The sequence below is a fragment of the Pleurodeles waltl genome, chromosome 9 (genome assembly GCF_031143425.1).
Source record: "Pleurodeles waltl isolate 20211129_DDA chromosome 9, aPleWal1.hap1.20221129, whole genome shotgun sequence".
Classification (NCBI taxonomy): domain Eukaryota; kingdom Metazoa; phylum Chordata; class Amphibia; order Caudata; family Salamandridae; genus Pleurodeles; species Pleurodeles waltl.
The window spans coordinates 761,394,006-761,420,535 of NC_090448.1; the positions used below are offsets into that span (position 1 = coordinate 761,394,006).

Consider the following 26,530-nt stretch of genomic DNA (forward strand, 5'->3'; position numbering starts at 1 on the left):
AGAAGGCACACAGGTCTGGTGGCGCTGTGAGGACGGGGGAGCGACCTACCCTGGGATCCTGTATTTATTCTTATCTTATATATAGTAATATTTCACATGCATTCAGCAAACAGTCACTATGAACACAGAAAATCAGTGGTAGGTGGTATAAGAAGGCTGTCCATATGTGGATGAAAGCAAAAAGAACAGATGATGGATAGATGAAGAACAAATCAAACATTCACCCCTCCAGTCACAGATCTGGGTGTAAACCTTTGTTTTTTTGCTCACCCGCCATATCCCGAAACCGGTCCCAGGATGCTTGTTTCCAGTCCAGGGAGGACCTGTCCTGGCAGTTCGGGCTGGACTGTTCCAATGCGGAACAGGGTCAAGACTGATTTGCATATGGCTGGGTCCAAACTGGGGTGGCGTTGTGAGCAAAAAAACTATGGATTAAACCCAGATCTGTGACTGGGGGTGAATGTCTGATTTGTTCAAATTTCTGTCCATCATCTGTATTTTTTGCTTTTGTCGCAGTAAGTGAGAAGGGTATGCCCAGACGTGAGTCCCATGCTCAGTGAGTCACTAGTTTCTAGCTAGCCTGGCTGATGAGGGGTGATACCCTGAAACCGGTCCCAGGATTCTTGTTTTCAGTCCAGGGAGGACCTGGACTGGCAGTTCAGGGTGGACAGATCCCATGGGGAGCAGGGTCAAGACTGATATGCATATGGCTGGGTCCAAACTGGGGTTGTGTGGTGAGCAAAAAAAACAATGGATTAAACCCAGATCTGTCACTGGATATGAATTTTTAATTTGTTCAGCATTCCGTCCATTATCTGTTCTTTTTGCTTTTGATTTGGATTCAATCCATTGTTTGTTTTGCTCACCAGGCCACCCCAGTTTGGAACCAGGCATACGCAAGTCAGTCTTGACCCTGCTCCCCATGGTAACAGTCCAGCCCGAACTGCAAGGCCAGGTCCTCCCGGTATTGGAAACGGCATCCTGGGACCAGATTCGGGGTACAGCCATCATCAGCCAGGCTAGCTTGGATCCAGTGGCACAATGAGCATGGGACTAACATATGGGTATTCCAGTTTCTGTGATTCCTTGAAACCAGTCCCAAGATGCTTGTTTCGAGTCCAGCGAGGGCCTGGCTTGGCAGTTCGGGTTGGACTGTTCCCATAGGGAACAGGGTCAAGACCGATTTGCATACCACGGGGTCCAAACTAGGGTGGCGTGCTGAGCAAAGAAAACAATGGATTAAACCCAGATCTGTGACAGGGGGGAATGTCTGATTTGTACGGCACTCTGTCCATCATCTGTTCTTTTTGCATGTGTAGATGAAGGCAATTAATATCATGGGCGAGTGGGACGAAGAAAACAAAATTTGTCATAAAACAGTCAGGCCTGGGTTTACTAGTGGGTGATACATTTCAAATCTCAATGCAACAAGAACAGAATAAAAACAAGGAACTGTATTCCGAGTTATACTGCTATTACTGCAGCAATTGTCCCTGGGGCGAAAGTTAAAGAAACCTTGCTGAAATGTACTGTTGGTAATGTGCAGTAAATGACATAAATGCAGATAATCCCAGTTCTAAACATATTACTCTATTTTCTGACAGAAAATAGAAAATATACGGTACATAAAGTATATAGAACATTTCACAGTATAGCTATTTACCAGGTGCAAGAAGTACCTCAACCTTTTGGATATTTTACTTCTACATAGTGAATCCTGATCTTAATAGAAGCATTTGACAATCTATTAGCTCTCAAGGGAAGAAGCAATTTATGGACAGAAGCCTTGTAGAGTGTACATTTCAATCTTATATGCAAGACTTAAAGCATTGCTATTCTGCAAAAATGTTCCCATCTAGCCAGAGATGGGGAAGTTCCAGATCTGCACAAGTCTCTGATTGCTCACTGTAGCTCAGCAATGTCTCCGGCGTACACACAATAGTTTGCAAGCACTATCACAGCACAAAAGTACACTATGAGGATTGTGAAACTCACCTTGTGACTGCTCTTCATCGTTGGGAAAAAGGTCATCAAGAGTGTCCTTGGCAGCCTCACTTGTATTCTTTTCATCCTTTGGCGAGAAGAAAGATGGATGACTATGACTAAAACTCATGTTTCACTCCCCAACCACCATCCCCAAACTTCCACCTCACCTGCTGCATCTCTAACCCAGAATTAACCTTTGCACTTAGCCACCCATTACAAATGGACACAAAAAAGGTTAGGCAGACCTAGCAGAAGCGGTCATTAACAGTAGCGACCAGCAAAATTACACGTACATGATAAGATTTAAGGCTCTACTGGGAATGAAAATGAGTTACTTACCTGTGACTACAGTTCTCCAGTATTGGTATTTTTCATTGATTTACATGCTTGAATCATTCTCCGTCGAAGTGGGAGTCTCATTGTATCAATAGAATAGCAGCATAGAGAAATTTTACATTTAAGACAATGTTAAAGTGCAACGCCATCACAGCGTATTTACATCATTAGGAAAGATCTGAAGTCCATCCAATCAGGCGACAGCACTCTTTAGAACCTTCAATACAGAAGCTCTAGTCTCTCAGATTTTCTAGCGCAAGTGAGATATAACAAGAAGACATAAGGGGAGCCAAGTGTGGGTCACATGTGACTCTATGAACGATACCGATATTGGAGAACTGTAGTTACAGATATGCAACTCATTTTCTTCTCCAGTATTGGATCGTTCATGGATTCACAAGCTTGAATTGGAATAGCAAGCAGTTTTTGTAAATTTACATTCTGTGACATTATTACCCTCATGCATGGTGGGTTTTAAAATAGTACACATATTTGAATGTATATCTATATATATATATATACACACACACACACACACACATATGTGTGTATATATATATATATGGAAAATGTCACTTACCCAGTGTACATCTGTTCGTGGCATTAGTCGCTGCAGATTCACATGCTGTGCACATCCCGCCATCTGGTGTTGGGCTCGGAGTGTTACAAGTTGTTTTTCTTCGAAGAAGTCTTTTCGAGTCACAAGATCGAGGGACTCCTCCCATTTCGGCTCCATTGCGCATGGGCGTCGACTCCATCTTAGATTGTTTTCCCCCGCAGAGGGTGAGGTAGGAGTTGTATATGCTAGTAATAGTGCCCATGCAATGGAGTGAATACGTATGTACATAATGTAGTTTAAACTAATATATATATTTACAAATATACAGATGTTCAAGATCAACTTCTAAACGGCTACGGGCTCCCGGGGAGGCAGGTGGGCGCATGTGAATCTGCAGCGACTAATGCCACGAACAGATGTACACTGGGTAAGTGACATTTTCCGTTCGGTGGCATGTGTAGCTGCAGATACACATGCTGTGCATAGACTAGTAAGCAGTTATCTCCCCAAAAGCGGTGGTTCAGCCTGTAGGAGTTGAAGTTGTCTGAAACAATGTTCGTAGTACTGCTTGGCCTACTGTGGCTTGCTGTGTTGTTAGCACGTCTACACAGTAGTGTTTGGTAAATGTATGAGGCGTAGACCATGTAGCTGCCTTACATATTTCTGTAATTTGAATATTTCCTAGAAAGGCCATGGTAGCACCTTTCTTTCTAGTTGAGTGTGCCTTTGGTGTAATAGGCAGTTCTCTTTTTGCTTTAAGATAACAGGTTTGAATGCACTTAACTATCCATCTAGCAATGCCTTGCTTAGAAATTGGATTTCCTGTATGAGGTTTTTGGAAAGCAATAAATAATTGTTTTGTTTTGCGAATTAGTTTTGTTCTGTCAATGTAGTACATTAACGCTCTTTTGATGTCTAATGTATGTAGTGCTCTTTCAGCTACAGTCTCTGGCTGTGGGAAGAACACTGGTAATTCTACTGTTTGATTTAAGTGGAACGGTGATATGACTTTTGGTAAAAATTTAGGATTTGTTTGTAGAACTACTTTATGCTTGTGTATCGGAATAAATGGTTCTTGTATGGTAAATGCTTGAATCTCACTTACTCTTCTTAAAGATGTGATGTCAATAAAAAATGCAACTTTCCATGTTAAGTATTGCATTTCACAAGAGTGCATGGGCTCAAAAGTTGGACCCATGAGTCGTGTTAAGACAATGTTGAGGTTCCATGAAGGAACTGGTGGTGTTCTTGGTGGAATAATTCTCTTTAGACCTTCCATAAATGCTTTTATGACTGGTATTCTAAATAGAGAAGTTGAGTGCGTAATTTGCAGGTAAGCTGAAATTGCTGTAAGATGTATTTTAATGGAAGAAAAAGCTAGCTTTGATTTTTGCAAATATAGTAAGTATCCTACGATGTCTTTGGCAGATGCGTGTAAGGGTTGAATTTGATTATTATGGCAGTAATAAACAAATCTTTTCCACTTATTTGCATAGCAATGTCTAGTGGTAGGTTTCCTAGCTTGTTTTATGACGTCCATACATTCCTGTGTAAGGTCTAAATGTCCGAACTCTAGGACTTCAGGAGCCAGATTGCTAGATTCAGCGATGCTGGATTTGGGTGTCTGATCTGTTGTTTGTGTTGCGTTAACAGATCTGGTATGTTTGGTAGTTTGACATGAGGCACTACTGAGAGGTCTAGTAGTGTTGTGTACCAAGGTTGTCTTGCCCAGGTTGGTGCTATTAGTATGAGTTTGAGTTTGTTTTGACTTGTTTGAGCTTGTTTACTAGATATGGAAGGAGAGGGAGAGGGGGAAAAGCGTACGCAAATATCCCTGACCAACTCATCCATAAAGCATTGCCCTGAGACTGATCTTGTGGGTACCTGGATGCGAAGTTTTGGCATTTTGCGTTTTCCTTTGTTGCAAATAGATCTATTTGTGGTGTTCCCCAACTCTGGAAGTAAGTATTTAGTATTTGGGGGTGAATCTCCCATTCGTGGATCTGTTGGTGATCCCGAGAAAGATTGTCTGCTAGCTGGTTCTGAATTCCTGGAATAAATTGTGCTATTAGGCGAATGTGCTTGTGAATCGCCCAATGCCATATTTTCTGTGCCAGGAGACACAACTGTGTTGAGTATGTGCCTCCCTGTTTGTTTAGGTAATACATCGTTGTCATGTTGTCTTTTTGACAAGAATGTGTTTGTAGCTTATTATGGGTTGAAATGCTTTCAGCGCTAGAAATACTGCCAATAGTTCTAAGTGATTTATGTGAAACTGTTTTTGGTGAGTGTCCCATTGTCCTTGGATGCTGTATTGATTGAGGTGTGCTCCCCACCCTATCATGGAGGCATCTGTTGTTATTACATATTGTGGCACTGGGTCTTGGAAAGGCCGCCCTTGGTTTAAATTTATACTGTTCCACCATTGAAGCGAGGTGTATGTTTGGCGGTCTACCAACACCAGATCTAGAATTTGACCCTGTGCCTGTGACCACTGTGATGCTAGGCACTGTTGTAAGGGCCGCATGTGCAACCTTGTGTTTGGGACAATGGCTATGCATGAGGACATCATGCCTAAGAGTTTCATCACCATTTTGACTTGTATTTTTTGATTTGGATACATGGCCTGTATTACATTGTGAAATGCCTGAACTCTTTGTGGACTTGGAGTGGCAATCCCTTTTGCTGTGTTGATTGTCGCCCCTAAGTATTGCTGTGTTTGACATGGCAGAAGGTGTGACTTTGTGTAGTTGATTGTGAAACCTAGTTTGTGGAGGGTTTCTATGACATACTCTGTGTGTTGTGAACACTTTTCTAGCGTGTTGGTTTTGATTAACCAATCGTTTAGGTACGGGAACACATGTATTTGCTGCCTTCTGATATGTGCAGCTACGACTGCTAGGCACTTTGTAAACACTCTTGGTGCAGTTGTTATTCCGAATGGCAACACCTTGAATTGGTAATGTATCCCTTGGAATACAAACCTTAAGTACTTTCTGTGTGAAGGATGTATCGGTAAATGGAAATATGCATCCTTTAGGTCTAGTGTTGTCATGTAGTCTTGTTGTTTGAGTAGTGGGATTACGTCTTGTAATGTCACCATGTGAAAGTGATCTGATTTGATGTAGGTATTTAATGTTCGGAGATCTAATAAAGGTCTCAGAGTCTTGTCTTTTTTGGGTATGAGAAAGTACAGAGAGTAAACTCCTGTTCCTTTCTGGTGTTCTGGTACTAATTCTATTGCTTCTTTTAGTAGTAATGCCTGAACTTCTAGTCCTAGAAGATCTATATGTTCTTTTGACATATTGTGTTTTTTCGGTGGTACGTTTGGAGGGAATTTGAGAAATTCTATGCAATAACCATGCTGGATAATTGCCAGTACCCAAGTGTCTGTTGTTATCTCCTCCCAATGTTTGTAAAATAGTCTTAGTCTCCGCCCCACAGGTGTTATGTGTTGGGGATGTGTGACTTGGAAGTCACTGTTTGTTTTGTGGGGTTTTGGGGCTTTGGAACTTCCCTCTATTTTTTTGGAATTGTGCCCCTCCATATTGCCCCCGAAAACTTCCCCGCTGGTATTGGCTTTGATAAGTGGGCCCTGCTTGTGAGGTTGTGGCCTCTGTAGGTTGACCTCGAAACCCTCCCCTAAATGGTGTCTTGCGAAATGTGCATCTGCTTTGTGGGGAGTAGAGTGTGCCCATGGCTTTTGCGGTATCAGTATCTTTTTTGAGTTTTTCAATAGCAGTGTCGACTTCCGGCCCAAACAACTGCTGTTCATTAAAGGGCATATTCAGCACGGCTTGTTGTATTTCCGGCTTGAATCCTGACGTACGCAACCATGCGTGTCTCCTTATTGTTATTGCAGTATTTACTGTCCTTGCAGCTGTATCTGCTGCATCAATTGATGACCGTATCTGATTATTGGAGATACTTTGTCCTTCTTCTATCACTTGTTGTGCCCTTTTCTGGAACTCTTTGGGTAAGTGTTCTATGAAATGCTGCATTTCGTCCCAATGAGCTCTATCGTATCTTGCCAAAAGTGCTTGTGAATTGGCAATACGCCATTGGTTTGCTGCCTGTGCTGCAACTCTTACCCGCAGCATCGAATTTGCGACTCTCCTTGTCTGGAGGTGGTGCATCTCCCGAGGTATGAGAGTTTGCTCTCTTGCGAGCTGCCCCAACAACCACAGAATCTGGTGTTAATTGCTGCGTAATATAAACAGGGTCTGTTGGTGGTGGCTTGTACTTTTTTTCCACCCTTGGAGTTATGGCTCTGCCTTTAACAGGATCCTGAAATATTTGTTTTGAATGTTTTAGCATTCCCGGGAGCATAGGTAAGCTTTGGTATTGACTATGAGTGGAGGAGAGTGTATTAAATAAAAAGGCATCCTCAATTGGTTCTGAATGCAAGGTGACGTTATGAAACGCAGCTGCCCTTGAGACCACCTGCGTGTAGGATGTACTGTCTTCAGGTGGCGACGGCCTTGTAGGGTAACAGTCTGGGCTGTTATCTGATACAGGAGCATCATAAAGGTCCCATGCATCAGGATCATCTTGACTCATTGCAGTATGAGTCGGGGATTGCATCAGTGGTGGAGTGGCTACCGGTGATGTGTGCATTGATGGTGGTGGAGATGGTGGTGGAGTTGTTTGTCTTGCCACCTTTGCCTGTGGCTGCTTGTCCTTTTCTTGAAAGGCAAGTCTTCTTTTCATCTTAATTGGGGGAAGAGTGCTTATCTTCCCTGTGTCTTTTTGAATGTGGAGCCTTCTTTGAGTGTAGTCTGGCTCAACAGATTGAAGTTCCTCTCCGAACGTATGTCCTTGCATCTGGGAGGACAATCCGTGTTCCTCTCTGTAGGAACCTGTTTTCGGTTCCAAGGCTGGATGTTTCGGAATCGAAATCTTTTCGGTCGCCTTTTTGGGCTCCGAGGCAACCTTCTTTATTTTCGGCGTCGTGGTGTCTCGGTGCCGAACCATTTCGGTGCCACTGTCTCTGTGCCGAATCTGTTCGGAGCCGCTGTCTCGGGCCCGAGATAGCTGTGTGGCGGTATCTCGACCGGAGTCGGATGACTTCGCCACATGCATGCCCTTTTTCGGTGCTGATGATCGGTCACCTATTTTTCGGGTTAAGCCATGGCCTGTTGGCGGTGGCGTCCCCTGGGCCTTTGTTGTCTTCTCGTGAGTTTTATGTTTCGACGTCTTACTCACGGTTTTCGGCGTTTCTTCGGGATCGAGCTCGTCCGAGTCCGATTCATGGATGGAGAAGCTTTCTTCTTCCTCTTCGAAACGCCCTTGTCCTGTCGGCGCCGACGCCATCTGCAGTCTTCTTGCTCTTCGGTCTCTTAATGTCTTCCTCGACCGAAACGCTTGACAGGTTTCACAGGTATCCTCCTTGTGCTCTGGAGACAGACACAAGTTACAGACCAGATGCTGATCTGTATATGGATACTTGTTATGACATTTTGGGCAGAAGCGGAATGGGGTCCGTTCCATCAGCCTTGAAGAAACACGTGGCCGGGCCGACCAGGCCCCGACGGGGGGATCGAAAAAACCCCGAAGGGCCACCGGAGCTCTTCAAAAGTCGGTGTCGATCTGTTATAACTAACCCGATACCGAACGCAAACAATACCGACGATTTTTCCGAGATTCTAACTAACTTTCCGACCCAAAACACGGAGCGAAAAGGAACACGTCCGAACCCGATGGCGGAAAAAAAACAATCTAAGATGGAGTCGACGCCCATGCACAATGGAGCCGAAATGGGAGGAGTCCCTCGATCTCGTGACTCGAAAAGACTTCTTCGAAGAAAAACAACTTGTAACACTCCGAGCCCAACACCAGATGGCGGGATGTGCACAGCATGTGTATCTGCAGCTACACATGCCACCGAACATATATATATATATGGAAAATGTCACTTACCCAGTGTACATCTGTTCGTGGCATGAGACGCTGCAGATTCACATGCTGTGCATTATCCTACCATTTAGTGTTGAGCTCGGAGTGTTACAAGTTGTATTTCTTCGAAGAAGTCTTTTCGAGTCACAAGACCGAGGGACTCCTCCCTTTCGGCTCCATTGCGCATGGGCGTCGACTCCATCTTAGATTGTTTTCCCCACAGAGGGTGAGGTAGGAATTGTGAATATACTAGATGTGCCCATGCAATGGAGTAGGTATGTATGTACATAATGTGTATTAAAATAATATTTATTTACAAATTTACAATTTTCATTCAACTAATAACGGCTACAGGCTACCGGGGAGGTGGGAGGGCGCATGTGAATCTGCAGCATCTCATGCCACGAACAGATGTACACTGGGTAAGTGACATTTTCCGTTCGGTGGCATGTGTAGCTGCAGATACACATGCGGAGCATAGACTAATAGTCAGTAATCTCCCCAAAAAGCGGTGGCTTAGCCTGTAGGAGTTGAAGTTGTCTGAAATAATGTTCTTAATACAGCCTGTCCTACTGTGGCTTGTTGTGTTGTTAACACATCCACACAGTAATGCTTCGTGAATGTATGTGGCGTAGACCAGGTGGCTGCCTTACAAATTTCTGTCATATGTATATTCCCCAGAAAAGCCATTGTGGTGGAATGGGCTCTTGGTGTAATAAGTAGATCTCTTTTTTCTTTAATATAACAAGTTTGAATACATTTAACTATAAATCTGGCAACGCCTTGTTTGGATATAGGATTACCTGCATGAGGTTTTTGGAAGGCTACGAACAATTGTTTTGTTTTACGAAATTGTTTTGTTCTGTCAATGTAATACATTAGTGCTCTTTTTATGTCCAATGTATGTAAGGCTCTTTCGGCTACTGAGTCTGGTTGTGGAAAGAAGACTGGGAGTTCCACTGTTTGGTTTAGGTGGAATGGCGATATGACTTTTGGTAGGAATTTAGGATTTGTACGGAGAACCACTTTATGTTTATGTATTTGTATAAAGGGTTCTTGTATAGTAAATGCTTGTATCTCACTTACTCTTCTAAGTGATGTGATAGCTATTAGAAAGGCTACTTTCCAAGTTAAGTATTGCATTTCACAAGAGTGCATGGGTTCGAATGGTGGTCCCATGAGTCGTGTTAATACAATATTAAGGTTCCACGAAGGTATTGGTGGTGTTCTTGGGGGTATGATTCTTTTTAGTCCCTCCATAAATGCTTTGATGACTGGGATTCTAAAAAGCGATGTTGAATGTGTAATCTGCAGATAGGCAGATATTGCTGTGAGATGTATTTTAATTGAAGAGAATGCTAGCTTAGACTTTTGTAAGTGTAATAAGTAGCCTACAATGCCCTTTGCGGAAGCATGTAGTGGTTGAATTTGATTAGTGTGGCAGTAGTAAACAAATCTTTTCCATTTGTTTGCGTAACAATGTCTTGTAGTAGGTTTTCTAGCTTGTTTAATGACCTCCATACATTCTTGTGTAAGGTATAAGTGTCCAAATTCTAAGACTTCAGGAGCCAGATTGCTAGATTGAGCGATGCTGGATTCGGGTGTCTGATCTGTTGTTAGTGTTGCGTTAGCAGATCTGGCCTGTTTGGTAATTTGATGTGAGGTACTACTGATAGGTCCAGCAGTGTTGTGTACCACGGTTGGCGAGCCCAGGTTGGTGCTATGAGTATTAGTTTGCGTCTGTTTTGACTTAGTTTGTTTACCAGATAAGGAATGAGTGGGAGAGGGGGAAAAGCGTAAGCAAATATCCCTGACCAACTGATCCATAACGCATTGCCCTTGGATTGAGGGTGTGGGTACCTGGACGCAAAGTTTTGGCATTTTGCGTTTTCTTTTGTTGCGAATAGGTCTATTTTTGGTGTCCCCCAGCGTAGGAAGTAATCCTGTAGGATCTGGGGATGAATTTCCCATTCATGTGTTTGTTGGTGATCTCGACTGAGATTGTCGGCCAACTGGTTCTGAATGCCTGGGATGTATTGTGCTATTAGGCGAATGTGATTGTGAATTGCCCAATGCAAAAAATTTTGTGCTAAGAGACACAGTTGTGACGAGTGTGTCCCTCCTTGTTTGTTGAGATAATACATTGTTGTCATGTTGTCGGTTTTGACAAGAATGTGTTTGTGGGCTATTAGTGGTTGAAATGCTTTTAATGCTAGAAACACTGCCAACATTTCTAAATGATTTATGTGGAGTTGTTTTTGTTGATTGTCCCATTGTCCCTGTATGCTGTGCTGGTTGAGGTGTGCTCCCCATACCATCATGGAAGCATCTGTTGTGATCACATCTTGAGGCACTGGGTCCTGGAATGGCCGCCTTGGTTTAAATTTATAGGGTTCCACCATTGAAGCGAGAAGTGTGTCTGGCGGTCTATCAACACTAGATCTTGGAGTTGACTTTGTGCTTGTGTCCATTGTTTTGCTAGGCACTGTTGTAAGGGCCGCAAGTGTAATCTTGCGTTTGGGACAACGGCTATGCATGAAGACATCATGCCTAGAAGTTTCATTACAAACCTTACTGGGTAGTGTTGGTTTGGCTGTATGCTTGATGTTATATTTTGGAACGCTTGGACCCTTTGTGGACTTGGAGTGGCAATCACTTTTTGTGTGTTGCTCCCAAGTATTGTTGTATTTGGGCTGGCTGCAGATGTGATTTCTGGTAATTTATAGAAAATCCTAGTTTGTGTAGAGTTTCTATAACGTATTGCGTGTGAAGAAGACCGGAGTGCTGGTTTTTATTAGCCAGTCGTCTAAGTCGTCTAAGTATGGGAATACGTGCATGTGCTGTCTCCTTATGTGAGCGGCTACTACTGCAAGGCATTTTGTGAATACCCTTGGGGCTGTTGTTATCCCGAACGGTAACACTTTGAATTGATAGTGTACGCTGTGTATTACAAACTTTAAGTATTTTCTGTGAGAAGGATGGATGGGTATGTGAAAGTAGGCATCCTTGAGATCTAACGTTGACATGTAGTCCTCCTTTTTTAGTAAGGGAACCGCGTCTTGAAGTGTTACCATGTGGAAGTGATCCGACTTGATGAAGAGATTCAGTGTTCTGAGGTCTAATATAGGTCTTAACGTTTTGCCCTTCTTTGGAATTAGGAAATATAGTGAGTAGACGCCTGTTTCTTTCTGATGGTTGGGTACAAACTCTATTGCTTGTTTTTGTAATAATGCTTAGACCTGTAGTTGTAATAGGTTGAAGTGTTGTTTGGACATATTGTGTGCCCTTGGGGGCACATCTGGCGTGAAACTTGTGAATTCTATGCAGTCACCATGTTGGATAATGGCTAGGACCCATGCGTCCGTAGTTATGTGTGTCCAGTTTTGGTGGCATGCGTTAAGTCTCCCCCCACTGGTGTTAAGTGTTGGGGTTTTGTGACATTGAAGTCACTGTTTGGTTTGACTTGTCTTAGGTGTCTGGAACTTTCCCCTTCCTCTTGGGAATTGTCCACCTCTACATGAGCCACGAAACCCTCCTCTCTGGTATTGGCACTGATAGATGGGTCTCGTTTGCGAGGTGGAAGGTTCTGGTGTTTGCTTTCGAAACCCCCCTCGAAATTGTGGCTTTCTAAATGTGCCTCTGCCCTGTGGGGAGTAGAGCGCGCCCATGGCTTTGGCCGTGTCCATGTCCTTCTTTAATTTTTCAATTGCTGTGTCCACTTTCGGTCCAAACAATTGTGCCTGGTTAAAAGGCATGTTCAACACTGCTTGTTGGATTTCTGGCTTGAATCAGAGCTTCGTAACCATGCATGCCTGCAAATGGTTACCGCAGTGTTGACCGTTCGTGCTGCCGAGTCTAATGCGGACCTTATTTGGTTGTTGGATATTGCTTGTCCTTCTTCCACAACCTGTTGGGCACGTTTCTGGTGTTCCTTGGGGCAAGTGTTGTATAATGTGTTGCATCTCGTCCCAGTGTGCCCTGTCGTAGCAAGCAAGTAGGGCTTGTGAGTTTGCGATCCGCCATTGATTGGCTGCCTGTGCTGCCACTTGTTTTCCCGCTGCATCAAACTTCCTACTTCCTTTGTCAGGCGGTGGAGTGTCTCCTGACGATTAAGAGTTTGCCCTCTTTCTTGCTGATCCGACAACCACCGAGTCTGGTGTAAGTTGCTGTGGTATAAACACAGGGTCCGTTGGGGGAGGCTTGTATTTTTTCTCCACTCTAGGCATGATAGCCCTTCCTTTAACTGGCTCCTGGAATACCTGTTTTGCGTGCTTGAGCATGCCCGGGAGCATTGGCAGACTCTGGTAGTAAGTGTGGGTGGATGCCAAGGATATCATCCTCTATTGGCTCTGAATGCATTTCTACATTGTGGAACGTAGCTGCCCTTGATAGTACCTGCGTATATGAGGTACTGTCCTCTTGAGGTGACGGTTGGGCTGTTGTCTGATACTGGTGCATCATATAAGTCCTATGTATCTGGATCATCCTGTGTCATCCCTGTATGCGTGGGTGACTGTATTGGAGGTGTTCTTATCGGGGACAGCTGTGGTGAGTGTAGTGGGGAAGGTTGTGGAGAAAACCTTGGTGGAGGGGTTTTATCTCTGGCCACCTTCGCTTCGGCTGCATTTCTGACTCATGAAATGCCAGCTTTCTTTTGGTTTTGATTGGAGGAAGAGTTTGTATTTTTCCAGTCTCTTTCTGGATATGCAACCTCCTTTGCGTATGGTCTGGTTCCACCATACTTATTTCCTGCTCAAATCTGTGTTTTTCATGCATTTGGCTGGAAAGTCCTTGTTCTTCTGTGTAAGAGCTTCTTGACGGCTCCGAAGCCGCTTTTTTCGGTACCGATGCTTCCGATAAAGTCTTTTTCGGTTCCGACGTTACTTTTCTCACCTTGGGTGAGTCGAACTCTCGTTGTCGAGATCGTTTGGTGCCTGAATCTCGACCGGAGTCGGATGTCTTCGGCAATTCTTTGGCCTTTTTCGGTGCCGATGTTTGGTCACATTCTTTTCGATGGGTTAAGCCATGGCCTGCTGGCGGTGGCATCCCCTTGGCCGTAACGATCTTTGTGTGAGTTTTGGACGGGGCAGTTTTACTCACTTTACTCTGCACTCACTTTCGGATTTGTCAGAGTCCGTCCCCTGGATGGAAATTCTTTCCTCCTCCTCGATGTCGAGTTGTTCTCCAGGTGTCGACGCCATTTGTAGTCTTCTCGCTCTTTGATCACATAGGGTCTTTTTTGATCGAAACGCCCGACAGGCCTCACAAGTATCCTCCCTGTGTTCTGGTGATAAACACAGATTACAGACCAAGTGTTGGTCTGTATAGGATACTTCGAGTGGCACTTCGGACAGAAGCGGAAGGGAGTCCGGTCCATTAGTTTCGTCAATGGATGCGGTCGGGCCGACCAGGCCCCGCTAAAGAGCGGAAGCCCCGAAGAGCCGCCGGAGCGCTTCTGCTATCGGTGTCGATACGCTAACACTAAACCGGTACCAAGCACGAACAATACAGTCGAATTTTCGATATTTAGCTAACTTTCCAGATTCGAAATACGGAGCGAAGAGGAACACGTCCGAACCCAATGGCGGAAAGAAAACAATCTAAGATGGAGTTGACGCCCATGCGCAATGGAGCCGAAAGGGAGGAGTCCCTCGGTCTTGTGACTCGAAAAGACTTCTTCGAAGAAAAACAACTTGTAACACTCCGAGCCCAACACTAGATGGCAGGATAATGCACAACATGTGTATCTGCAGCGGAACATGCCACGAACAGGTGTACACTGCGCATGGGCATCAACTCCATCTTAGATTGTTTTCCCGCAGAGGGTAAGGCAGGAGTGATAGAGAGAGAATAGAAAGATGTCCATGCAATGGGATAGAGATGTATGTACAAAGTTGAAGTAAAGGAATTTTTTATATACATATGTACAATTTCTAATTATAACTTAAACAGCTACAGGCTCCCGGGGAGGAGGGAGGGAACATGTGAATCTGCAGCGGAACATGCCACGAACCGATGTACACTGGGTAAGTGACATTTTCCATTCGGTGGCATGTGTAGCTGCAGATACACACGATATGCATAGATTACAAAGCAGTAACCCTCCCGAAAGCGGTGGTTAGCCTGTAGGAGTTGAAGTTGTCTAAATAATGTTCTTTGTACAGCCTGTCCTACTGTCGCTTATTGTGTTGCTAACACATCTACACAGTAATGCTTGGTAAAAGTATGAGTTGTGGACCAAGTGGCTGCCTTACAAATCTCTGTCATTGGTATGTTTCCCAGAAAGGTCTTTGTTCCTCCTTTCTTTCTAGTGGAGTGTGCCTTTGGTGTAATGAGTAGTTGTCTTTTAGCTTTCAGGTAACAAGTTTGTATACATTTCACTGTCCACCTGGCTATGCCTTGTTTGGATATAGGGTTACCAGTATGGGGTGTTTGGAATGCGACAAACAACTGTTTAGTTTTTCAAAATGCTCTTTTTATATCTAATGTATGCAGTGCTCTTTCTGCCACTGAGTCTGGCTGTGGGAATAAGACTGGGAGTTCCACTGTTTGGTTTAAATTAAACGGTGAAATGACTTTTGGTAGAAATTTTGTATTTGTGCGGAGTACAACTTTATGTTTGTGTACTTGTATGAAGGGTTCTTCAATAGTGAAAGCCTGTATTTCACTAACTCTTCGTAATGAAGTGACTGCTACTGGAAATGCTACTTTCCAAGTTAAGAATTGGATCTGACAAGAGTGCATGGGTTCAAATGGTGGACCCATGAGTCGTGTAAGTACAATATTAAGATTCCACGAGGGTACTGGTGGAGTTCTTGGAGGTATGATTCATTTTAGGCCTTCCATGAAGGCTTTAATGACTGGTATCCTAAATAGGGATTTTGTCTGTTTATTTTGCAAATAAGCCGAATTTGAAGTGAGGTGTATTTTGATGGATGAAAAGGGTAGATTTGCTTTTTGTAGGTGGAGTAAATAACCTACAATGTCTTGTATGGACACATCCAAAAGGTGTTATGTGTTTTGCTTGGCAGTAGAAAACAAATCTTTTCAATTTGTTAGCATAACACTGCCTGGTGGTAGGTTTTCTTGCCTGTTTAATGACTTCCCTACACCATTTGGAAGATTCAGATAGCCAAACTCTAAGATTTCATGAGCCAGATTGCTAGATTGAGCATCGCTGGATTGGGGTGTCTGATCTGCTGTTTGTGTTGCGTTAACAGATCTGGTCTGTTTGGAAGCTTCACGTGAGGTACTATTGAGCGGTCCAACAGTGTGGTGTACCATGATTGGCGTGTCCACGTTGGTGCTATAAAAGTATTAGTTGGAGTTTGTTTTGACGCAGTTTGTTGACTAGAAATGGAATGAGTGGGAGAGGTGGAAAAGCGTAAGCAAATATCCCTGACCAGTTGATCCATAGAGCATTACCCTTGGACTGGTGGTGTGGGTACCTGGACGCGAAGTTTTGGCATTTTGCATTTTGGTTTGTGGCAAACAGATCTAGGTCTGGTGTCCTCCCACTGACTAAAGTGTTTCTGTAGTACCTGGGGATGTATTTCCCACTCATGAGTTTGCTGGTGAACCTGACTGAGGTTGCCTGCTAATTGATTGTGAATCCCTGGAATGTATTGAGCTATTAGGCAAATGTTGTTGTGAACTGCCCAATGCCAAATTTTTTGTGCTAGAAGGTAAAGTTGCGATGTGTGTTCCCCCCTGTTTAAGTAGTACATCGTTGTCATATTGTCTGTTTTGACAAGAATGTGTTTGTGAGCCAGAAGAGTTTGAAAGGCTCTTAGTGCTAGAGCTGCTAGCAGTCTTTCTAAGTGATTTATGTGTAGCTGCTTTTGCTTTCTGTCCCAATGTCCCTGTATACTGTGATTGTTGAGGTGTGCTCCCCACCCAATCATTGATGCATCTGTTGTGAGAATGGCGTGAGGCACAGGGTCTTGAAAAGGCCGCCCTTTGTTTAAATTTTTGGGATTCCACCACTGAAGCGAATAGTGTGTTTGGCGGTCTATCAACACTAGATGTTGGAGATGACCCTGTGCCTGCGACCGTTGTTTTGCAAGGCACTGTTGTAAGGGCTGCATGTGTAACCGTGAATTTGGGACAATTGCAATGCATGATGCCGTCATGCCTAGGAGTTTTATCACAAATCGGACTGTGTAGTGCTGATTTGGTTGTATTTTTGGCAACATGGTGTGGAATGTTTGCACCCTTTGTGGGCTTGGACTTGCAAGCACCTTTTGAGTGTTGAGTGTAGCTCCCAAGTACTGCTGAATTTGGGATTATTGCAAGTGTGATTTTTGGTAATTTATCGAAAACCCTAGTGTGTGTAGGGTATCTATTACATAACGTGTGTGATGTTGACACTGTTTTTGAGTGTTGGCCTTTATTAGCCAATCGTCGAGATATGGGAATACATGCATGTGTTGTCTCCTTATGTATGCTGCTACTACGGCAAGGCATTTTGTAAATACTCGGGGAGCTGTTGTTATCCCGAAGGGTAATACCTTAAATTGGTACTGTTTCCCTTGTATAACAAACCATAGGTATTTTCTGTGAGCTGGATGGATGGGTATGTGAAAATACGCATCTTTTAAATCCAGTGTTGACATGTATTCTCCCTGTTTCAGTAATGGGACTACATCTTGTAATGTCACCATGTGGAAGTGTTCTGATTGAATGTAAAGGTTGAAAGTCCTGTGATCTAATATTGGCCTTAGCGTTTTGTCCTTTTTGGGAATGAGGAAGTACAGGGAATAAACCCCTGTTCCTTTTTGTTGATGAGGCACTAGTTCTATGGCTTGTTTGGTTAATAGTGCCTGCACCTCTGTTTGTAACATTGCTAGATGTTGCGACAACAGTTTGTGCACTTTTGGGGGAATATTTGGAGGAAAATGTGAGAATTCTATGCAGTAACCATGTTGGATAACTGATAGTACCCATGTGTCTGTTGTGATGTTTGACCATTGCTTGTGGAACGTTTTCAGTCTTCCTCCCACAGGGGATGTGTGTTGGGGGAAGGTGATGGCAAAGTCACTGCTTGTTGTTAGTGGCTTGCTTTGTAGATTGGAATTTTCCCCTGGATTTTGGAAATTGTGCCCTGAAGGACCCTTGAAACCCCCCTCTTTGATACTGTGTTTGGTATGAGGGTTTTGTTTGTGAGGTGGATGGTTCTGAGGGCTGTGGCCTGAAACCACCCCTATACTGCGGCTTCCAAAATGTCCCTCTGTATTGGGATGAGTAAAGCGCTCCCATGGCTTTGGCTGCGTCAGTATCCTTTTTCATTTTTTCTGTGGCTGTGTCCACCTGTGTGCCGCATAACTGCTGTTGGTTGAAGGGCATGTTGAGGACAGCCTGTTGGGTCTCAGGTTTGAAAACCTGATGATCTGAGCCATGCATGGCATCTAATGGTAACTGCCATATTTATGGTTCTTGCGGCTGTATCACCTGAATACAACGCTGACCTTATCAGGTTATTTGTTATTGCTTGACCATCCTCTACTACACCTGCTGAGCTCTCTTTTGGTATTCTTTGGGGAGATGTTGAATAATGTCCTTCATCTCATCCCAATGAGCCCTGTCGTATCCTGCGAGGAGGGCCTGTGAGTTCGCTAGGTGCCACTGATTGGCTGCTTGTGATGCTACCCTCTTTCCTGCCGCATCAAACTTTTTACTTTCCTTATCTGGAGGGGGTGCATCTCCAGAGGACTGTGAGTTAGCCCTTTTTCTCGCTGTGCTGACCACTACCGAATCTGGGGGCAGCTGTTGCGTGATAAATACTGTGTCAGAAGGTGGTGGCTTATACTTCTGTTCTACCCTTGGGGTTATGGCCCTCCCTTTAAGCGGCTCCTGGAAAATCTGTTGGGCATGGTTGAGCATACCTGGGAGCATGTGTAGACTTTGGTATGTTGTGTGTGTTGAGGACAGTGTATTAAAAAGAAAGTCGTCCTCTAGTGGCTCTGTGTGCATGCTTACATTGTGGAAAGCTGTAGCCCTATACAGAACCTGTGTGTAGGAGGTGCTATCTTCGGGTGGAGAGGGTTTTGACGGATAGCACTCTGGACTGTTGTCTGACACAGGGTCATCATAAAGATCCCACGGATCTGTGTCCTGATGTGACTGCATAGTGTATGTGGGTGACTGTGCAGGAGGTGTAGCAGGTAGAGAGACAGTTCTATGAGGAGAATGAGGAGGAGACTGGGCTGGAGAAAACTGGTGTGGCGGAGACTGCTCTCTTGGCACTTTAGCTTTTGGCTGATCAGTGTCCATACGTCCATGGAATGCCAGCTTTCTTTTAAAAACTGAGGTGAGGTGCTGTGAAGATATTTCCAGTATCCTTGTGGATCTGTATTCTGGCTTGTCTTTCATCAAATTCTTCCATTTGTTGAAGCACTTCCTCAAATCTATGGCTTTCTTTAAGCTGTTTAGAAAGTCCATGTTCCTCAGTATATGTTGGTCTTTTTGGCTCCGAAGCCGTTTTTTTCGGTACCGAAATGCCCATGGTGATAGCAGGCCTCGGTTCTGACAGACATTTTCGGGGTCTCGACTCGACAAGTCGGTGTCGACTTTTTTCGGAGACTGTGTCTTGACTCTAGTCCGAAGACTTCGATGCTGGTGTGGCCTTTTTCGGTGCTGAAGGTGTTACTTGGTCACCGCTTGATTTTTTCTGGGTGGAGCCATGGCCTTCCGGCAGAGGCGTCCTCAAAGCCTTTTGTTTGGTCTTGGTCGGGGTCGGGGCAGGCGTACTCACATGCTGGCCCGCTGTCAGTGGTCAGTCGACGTCGGATTCATCCGAATCGGATCCTTGAACGGAGATGGCAGTGTAGATCATCTCCTCTTCTTCTGCGTCGATGTGTTCGGTACTCTTGGACGCCATTTGTAGCCTTCTCGCCCATCTGTCTCTCAAGGTCTTCTTGGAACAGAAGGACCTGCAGGCCTCACAAGTATCCTCTCGGTGATCCGGTGACAAACACAGATTACAGACCCGATGGTGATCTGTGTAGGGATATTTTGCGTGGCACCGAGGACAGAATCGGAACAGGGTCCGGTCCATGAGGCTTCGATGCTTCTTGCGGTCGGGCCGACCAGGCCCAGGGTGAGCGAGGGTGCCCCAAAGGACAACCAAAGGTGTGTTTCACCGGTAGCGAGGGGTCGATGCAAGATGGGGCGCGATCGAGAACAATACCGACGATATTCGGTGATTTTAGAAGTTTTCTGAATCGAACAACTGGAGTGAAGAGGAACACGTCCGAACCTGATGGCGGAAAGAAAACAATCTAAGATGGAGTCAATGCCCATGCGCAATGGAGCCGAAAAGGAGGAGTCACTCGGTCCCGTGACTCGAAGAGACTTCTTTGAAGAAAAACAACTTGTAACACTCCGAGCCCAACACTAGATGGCAGGAACTGTGAATAGCATGTGTATCTGCAGCTACACATGCCACCGAACATATATATATATATATATACATATATGGAAAATGTCACTTACCCAGTGTACATCTGTTCGTGGCATTAGTCGCTGCAGATTCACATGCTGTGCACATCCCGCCATCTGGTGTTGGGCTCGGAGTGTTATAAGTTGTTTTTCTTCGAAGAAGTCTTTTCGAGTCACGAGACCGAGGGACTCCTCCCATTTCGACTCCATTGCACATGGGCGTCGACTCCATCTTAGATTGTTTTCCCCGCAGAGGGTGAGGTAGGAGTTGTGTATGCTAGTAATAGTGCCCATGCAATGGAGTGAATGCGTATGTACATAATGAAGTTTCAAGTAATATATTTACAAATGTACAAATGTTTAAGATCTACTTCTAAACGGCTACAGGCTCCCGGGGAGGCGGGTGGGCGCATGTGAATCTGCAGCGACTAATGCCACGAACAGATGTACACTGGGTAAGTGACATTTTCCGTTCGATGGCATGTGTAGCTGCAGATACACATGCTGTGCATAGACTAATAAGCAGTTATCTCCCCAAAAAGCGGTGGTTCAGCCTGTAGGAGTTGAAGTAGTTTGAAATAATGTTCTTAGTACAGCTTGACCTACTGTTGCCTGTTGTGCAGTTAACACATCTACACAGTAGTGCTTGGTAAATGTATGAGGCGTAGACCATGTTGCTGCCTTACATATTTCGTTCATTGGAATATTTCCCAGAAACGCCATGGTAGCACCTTTCTTTCTGGTTGAGTTTGCCTTTGGTGTAATAGGCAGTTCTCTTTTAGCTTTAAGATAGCAGGTTTGAATGCACTTAACTATCCATCTAGCAATGCCTTGTTTTGAAATAGGATTTCCTGTATGAGGTTTTTGCAAGGCGATAAATAGTTGTTTTGTCTTTCGAATTAGTTTTGTTCTGTCAATCTAGTACATTAGTGCTCTTTTGATGTCTAATGTATGTAGTGCTCTTTCAGCTACAGAATCTGGCTGTGGGAAGAACACTGGTAATTCTACCGTTTGATTCAAGTGGAACAGTGAGATTACTTTTGGTAAAAATTTAGGATTGGTCCGTAGAACAACTTTATTTTTGTGTATTTGACTAAATGGTTCTTGAATGGTAAATGCTTGAATCTCACTCACTCTTCTTAGAGATGTGATGGCAATTAAAAATGCAACTTTCCACGTTAAGTATTGCATTTCACAAGAGTGCATGGGCTCAAAAGGTGGACCCATGAGTCGTGTTAAGACAATGTTGAGGTTCCATGAAGGAACTGGTGGTGTTCTTGGTGGTATAATTCTCTTTAGGCCTTCCATAAACGCTTTTATGACTGGTATCCTAAATAATAAAGTTGAGTGCGTAATTTGCAGGTAAGCTGAAATTGCCGTAAGATGTATTTTAATGGAAGAGAAAGCTAGTTTAGATTTCTGCAAATGTAGTAAGTATCCTACTATCTCTTTTGCAGATGCGTGTAAAGGTTGAATTTGATTATTATGGCAGTAATAAACAAATCTTTTCTACTTATTTGCATAACAGTGTCTAGTGGTAGGTTTTCTAGCCTGTTTTATGACCTCCATACATTCCTGTGTGAGGTCTAAGTGCCTGAATTCTAGGATTTCAGGAGCCAAATTGCTAGATTCAGCGATGCTGGATTTGGATGTCTGATCTGTTGTTTGTGTTGTGTTAACAGATCTGGTCTGTTTGGCAGTTTGATATGAGGTACTACTGAAAGGTCTAGTAGTGTTGTGTACCAAGGTTGCCTTGCCCATGTTGGTGCTATTAGTATGAGTTTGAGTTTGTTTTGACTCAAATTGTTTACTAGATATGGAAGCAGTGGGAGAGGGGGAAAAACGTACGCAAATATCCCTGACCAGTTCATCCATAGTGCATTGCCCTGAGACTGATGTTGTGGGTATCTGGATGTGAAGTTTTGGCATTTTGAGTTTTCTTTTGTTGCAAATAGATCTATTTGTGGCGTTCCCCACATTTTGAAGTAAGTGTTCAGTATTTGGGGGTGAATTTCCCATTCGTGGATCTGTTGGTGATCCCGAGAGAGATTGTCTGCTAACTGATTCTGAATCCCTGGAATAAATTGTGCTATTAGGCGAATGTGGTTGTGAATCGCCCAATGCCATATTTTTTCTTGTTAGGAGACACAACTGTGTCGAGTGTGTTCCTCCCTGTTTGTTTAGGTAATACATTGTTGTCATGTTGTCTGTTTTGACAAGAGTGTATTTGTGGGTTAATATGGGTTGAAATGCTTTCAGAGCTAGAAACACCGCTAACAGTTCTAAGTGGTTTATATGAAACTGTTTTTGCTGAATGTTCCATTGTCCTTGGATGCTGTGCTGATTGAGGTGTGCTCCCCACCCTGTCATGGATGCATCTGTTGTTATTACGCATTGTGGCACTGGGTCTTGAAAAGTCTGCCCTTGGTTTAAATTTATACTGTTCCACCATTGAAGCGAGATGTATGTTTGGCGGTCTATCAACACCAGATCTAGAAGTTGACCCTGTGCTTGTGACCACTGTGATGCTAGGCACTGTTGTAAGGGCCGCATGTGCAACCTTGTGTTTGGGACAATGGCTATGCATGAGGACATCATGCCTAGGAGTTTCATTACTAATTTGACCTGTATCTTCTGGTTTGGATACATGGCTTGTATTACATTTTGGAATGTTTGGACTCTTTGTGGACTTGGAGTGGCAATCCCTTTTACTGTGTTGATTGTTGCTCCTAGGTATTGCTGTGTTTGACACGGCAGAAGGTGTGACTTTGAGTAATTGATTGAGAAACCTAGTTTGTGTAGGGTTTCTATGATGTAATTTGTGTGTCGTGAACACTGTTTTTGCGTGTTGGTTTTGATTAACCAATCGTCTAGGTACGGGAACACATGTATTTGCTGCCTTCTGATATGTGCAGCTACTACTGCTAGACATTTTGTAAAAACTCTTGGCGCAGTTGTTATTCCGAATGGCAACACTTTGAATTGGTAATGTATCCCTTGGAATACAAACCTTAGGTACTTTCTGTGTGAAGGATGTATTGGTATATGGAAATATGCATCCTTTAGATCCAGTGTTGACATGCAGTCTTGTTGTTTGAGCAGTGGGATTACTTCTTGTAATGTAACCATGTGAAAGTGGTCTGATTTGATGTATGTATTTAATATTCTGAGATCTAGTATAGGTCTTAGAGTTTTGTCTTTTTTGGGTATTAGAAAGTACAGTGAGTAAACTCCTGTGTTTAGTTCTTGTTTTGGTACTAATTCTATTGCCTCTTTTTGGAGCAATGCTTGAACTTCTAATCCTAGAAGATTTATATGTTGTTTCGACATACTGTGTGTTTTCGGTGGGACTGTTGGAGGGAATTCTCGAAATTCTATGCAATAACCATACTGGATAATTGCTAGTACCCAAGTATCTGTTGTTATCTCCTCCCAATGTTTGTAAAATTGGCTTAATCTTCCCCCCACAGGTGTTATGTGATGGGGATGGGTGACTTGTGAGTCACTGCTTATTTTGAGGACTTTTGGGGCTTTGGAATTTTCCTCTACCTCTATGGAATTGTCCCCCTCTATATTGCCCCCAAAAACTTCCCCGCTGATATTGGCTTTGGTAAGTGGGCCTTGTTTGTGATGTTGTGGTTTCTGTTGGTTGTCCTCGAAACCCTCCCCTAAAAGGTGTTTTGCGAAAGGTGTAGAGTGCGCCCATGGCTTTTGCCGTATCAGTGTCCTTCTTGAGTTTCTCAATAGCAGTGTCGACTTCCGGCCCAAACAACTGCTGTTCATTAAATGGCATATTTAGCACGGCTTGTTGAATTTCTGGCTCGAAACCAGACGTGCGGAGCCATGCGTGCCTTCTTATTGTTATTGCAGTATTTACTGTCCTTGCAGCCGTATCTGCTGCATCCATTGAAGACCGTATCTGATTATTAGAGATACTTTGTCCTTCTTCCACCACTTGTTGTGCTCTTTTTTGGAACTCCTTGGGTAAGTGTTCTATCAAATGTTGCATCTCATCCCAGTGCGCTCTGTCATATCTTGCCAAAAGCGCTTGTGAATTGGCAATGCGCCATTGGTTTGCTGCTTGTGCTGCAACCCTTTTGCCTGCAGCATCAAATTTGCGACTCTCTTTGTCTGGAGGTGGTGCGTCTCCCGAGGTATGAGAGTTTGCTCTCTTACGAGCTGCCCAGACAACTACTGAGTCTGGAGTTAACTGTGTTGTAATATAAACAGGATCTGTTGGCGGTGGCTTGTATTTTTTCTCCACTCTTGGAGTTATGGCTCGGCCTTTAACAGGATCTTGAAAGATTTGTTTTGAATGTTTTAGCATTCCTGGGACATAGGTAGTCTTTGATACTGGCTATGAGTGGAGGTTAGCGTGTTAAACAAGAAGTCATCCTCAATTGGTTCTGAATGCAAGGTGACGTTATGGAAAGCAGCTGCCCTTGCGATCACCTGTGTGTAAGATGTACTGTCCTCAGGAGGGGACGGCCTGGTAGGGTACGAGTCTGGGCTGTTGTCCGATACTGGAGCATCGTAAAGGTCCCATGCATCGGGATCATCTTGACTCATGGCAGTATGAGTCGGGGAGTGCATCAGTGGAGGAGTTGCTACTGGTGATGTGTGCACTGATGGTGGTGGAGAAGGTGGTGGAGTTGTTTTCTTTGCCACCTTTGCCTGTGGCTCCTTGTCCTTTTCGTGAAAGGCAAGTTTTCTTTTTATCTTAATTGGAGGAAGAGTGGTTATCTTCCCTGTGTCTTGATGAATGTGGAGCCTCCTTTGAGTATAGTTTGGCTCTACAGCTTGAAGTTCCTCTCCAAATCTATGTTTTTTCATTTGGGAGGCCAATCCTTGTTCCTCTGTATAAGAACCTGTTTTCGGCTCCGAGGCTGGATGTTTCGGAACCGAAACTTTTTCGGAGGTCTTTTTAGGCTCCGAAGAAACCTTTGTAATTTTCGGCGTGGTGGTGTCTCGATGCCGAATTTGTTCGGTGCCGCTGTGACGGTGCCGAAATTTCTCAGAGCCGATGTCTCGGGTCCGAGATTGCTGTGTGGCGGTATCTCGACCGGAGTCGGATGACTTCGACACCAGCGTGCCCTTTTTCGGTGCCTTGGCTCGGTCACCGCTTGTTTGGGTTAAGCCATGGCCTGTTGGCGGTGGCGTCCCCTGGGCTTTTGTTGACTTCTCATGAGTCTTATGTTTCGACGTCTTACTCACGGTTTTCGGCGTTTCTTCGGCCTCGAGCTCTTCCGAGTCCGACTCTTGGATAGAGAAAGCTTCCTCTTCCTCCTCGAAACACTCTTGTTCTGTCGGCGTCGACACCATCTGCAGTCTTCTGGCTCTTCGGTCTCTTAACGTCTTTCTGGACCGAAACGCTCGACAGGCCTCACAAGTATCTTCCTTGTGCTCTGGGGACAAGCACAAGTTACAGACCAGATGCTGATCCGTATACGGATACTTGTTATGGCATTTTGGACAGAAGCGGAATGGGGTCCGTTCCATCAGCCTTGAATTCACACGTGGCCGGGCCGACCAGGCCCCGACGGGGGATCGAAAAAACCCCGAAGGGCCACCGGAACTCTTCTAAATTCGGTGTCGATCTGTTGTAACTAACCCGATACCGAACGCAAACAATACCGACGTTTTTTCCGAGATTCTAACTAACTTTCCGACTCGAAACACGGAGCGAAAAGGAACACGTCCGAACCCGATGGCGGAAAAAAAACAATCTAAGATGGAGTCGACGCCCATGCGCAATGGAGTCGAAATGGGAGGCGTCCCTCGGTCTCGTGACTCGAAAAGACTTCTTCGAAGAAAAACAACTTGTAACACTCCGAGCCCAACACCAGATGGCGGGATGTGCACAGCATGTGTATCTGCAGCTACACATCCCATCGAACATATACAGGGAGTGCAGAATTATTAGGCAAGTTGTATTTTTGAGGATTAATTTTATTATTGAACAACAACCATGTTCTCAATGAACCCAAAAAACTCATTAATATCAAAGCTGAATATTTTTGGAAGTAGTTTTTAGTTTTAGCTATGTTAGGGGGATATCTGTGTGTGCAGGTGACTATTACTGTGCATAATTATTAGGCAACTTAACAAAAAAAAATATATACCCATTTCAATTATTTATTATTACCAGTGAAACCAATATAACATCTCAACATTCACAAATATACATTTCTGACATTCAAAAACAAAACAAAAACAAATCAGTGACCAATATAGCCACCTTTCTTTGCAAGGACACTCAAAAGCCTGCCATCCATGGATTCTGTCAGCGTTTTGATCTGTTCACCATCAACATTG

At 44.2% G+C, this 26,530-nt stretch overlaps 1 protein-coding gene across 2 annotated transcripts in view; it reads right to left on the reverse strand.

The window, feature by feature from the left end:
* The window catches only part of KLC2 (kinesin light chain 2), a 310,347-nt gene that overhangs the window by 181,845 nt on the left and 101,972 nt on the right, over positions 1–26,530 (reverse strand). For both annotated transcript variants that reach the window (XM_069207926.1, XM_069207927.1), the window contains exon 4: positions 1,996–2,071. In XM_069207926.1, coding sequence (XP_069064027.1) covers positions 1,996–2,071 — 76 coding nt within the window. The remainder of the gene's footprint in view (positions 1–1,995; positions 2,072–26,530) is intronic.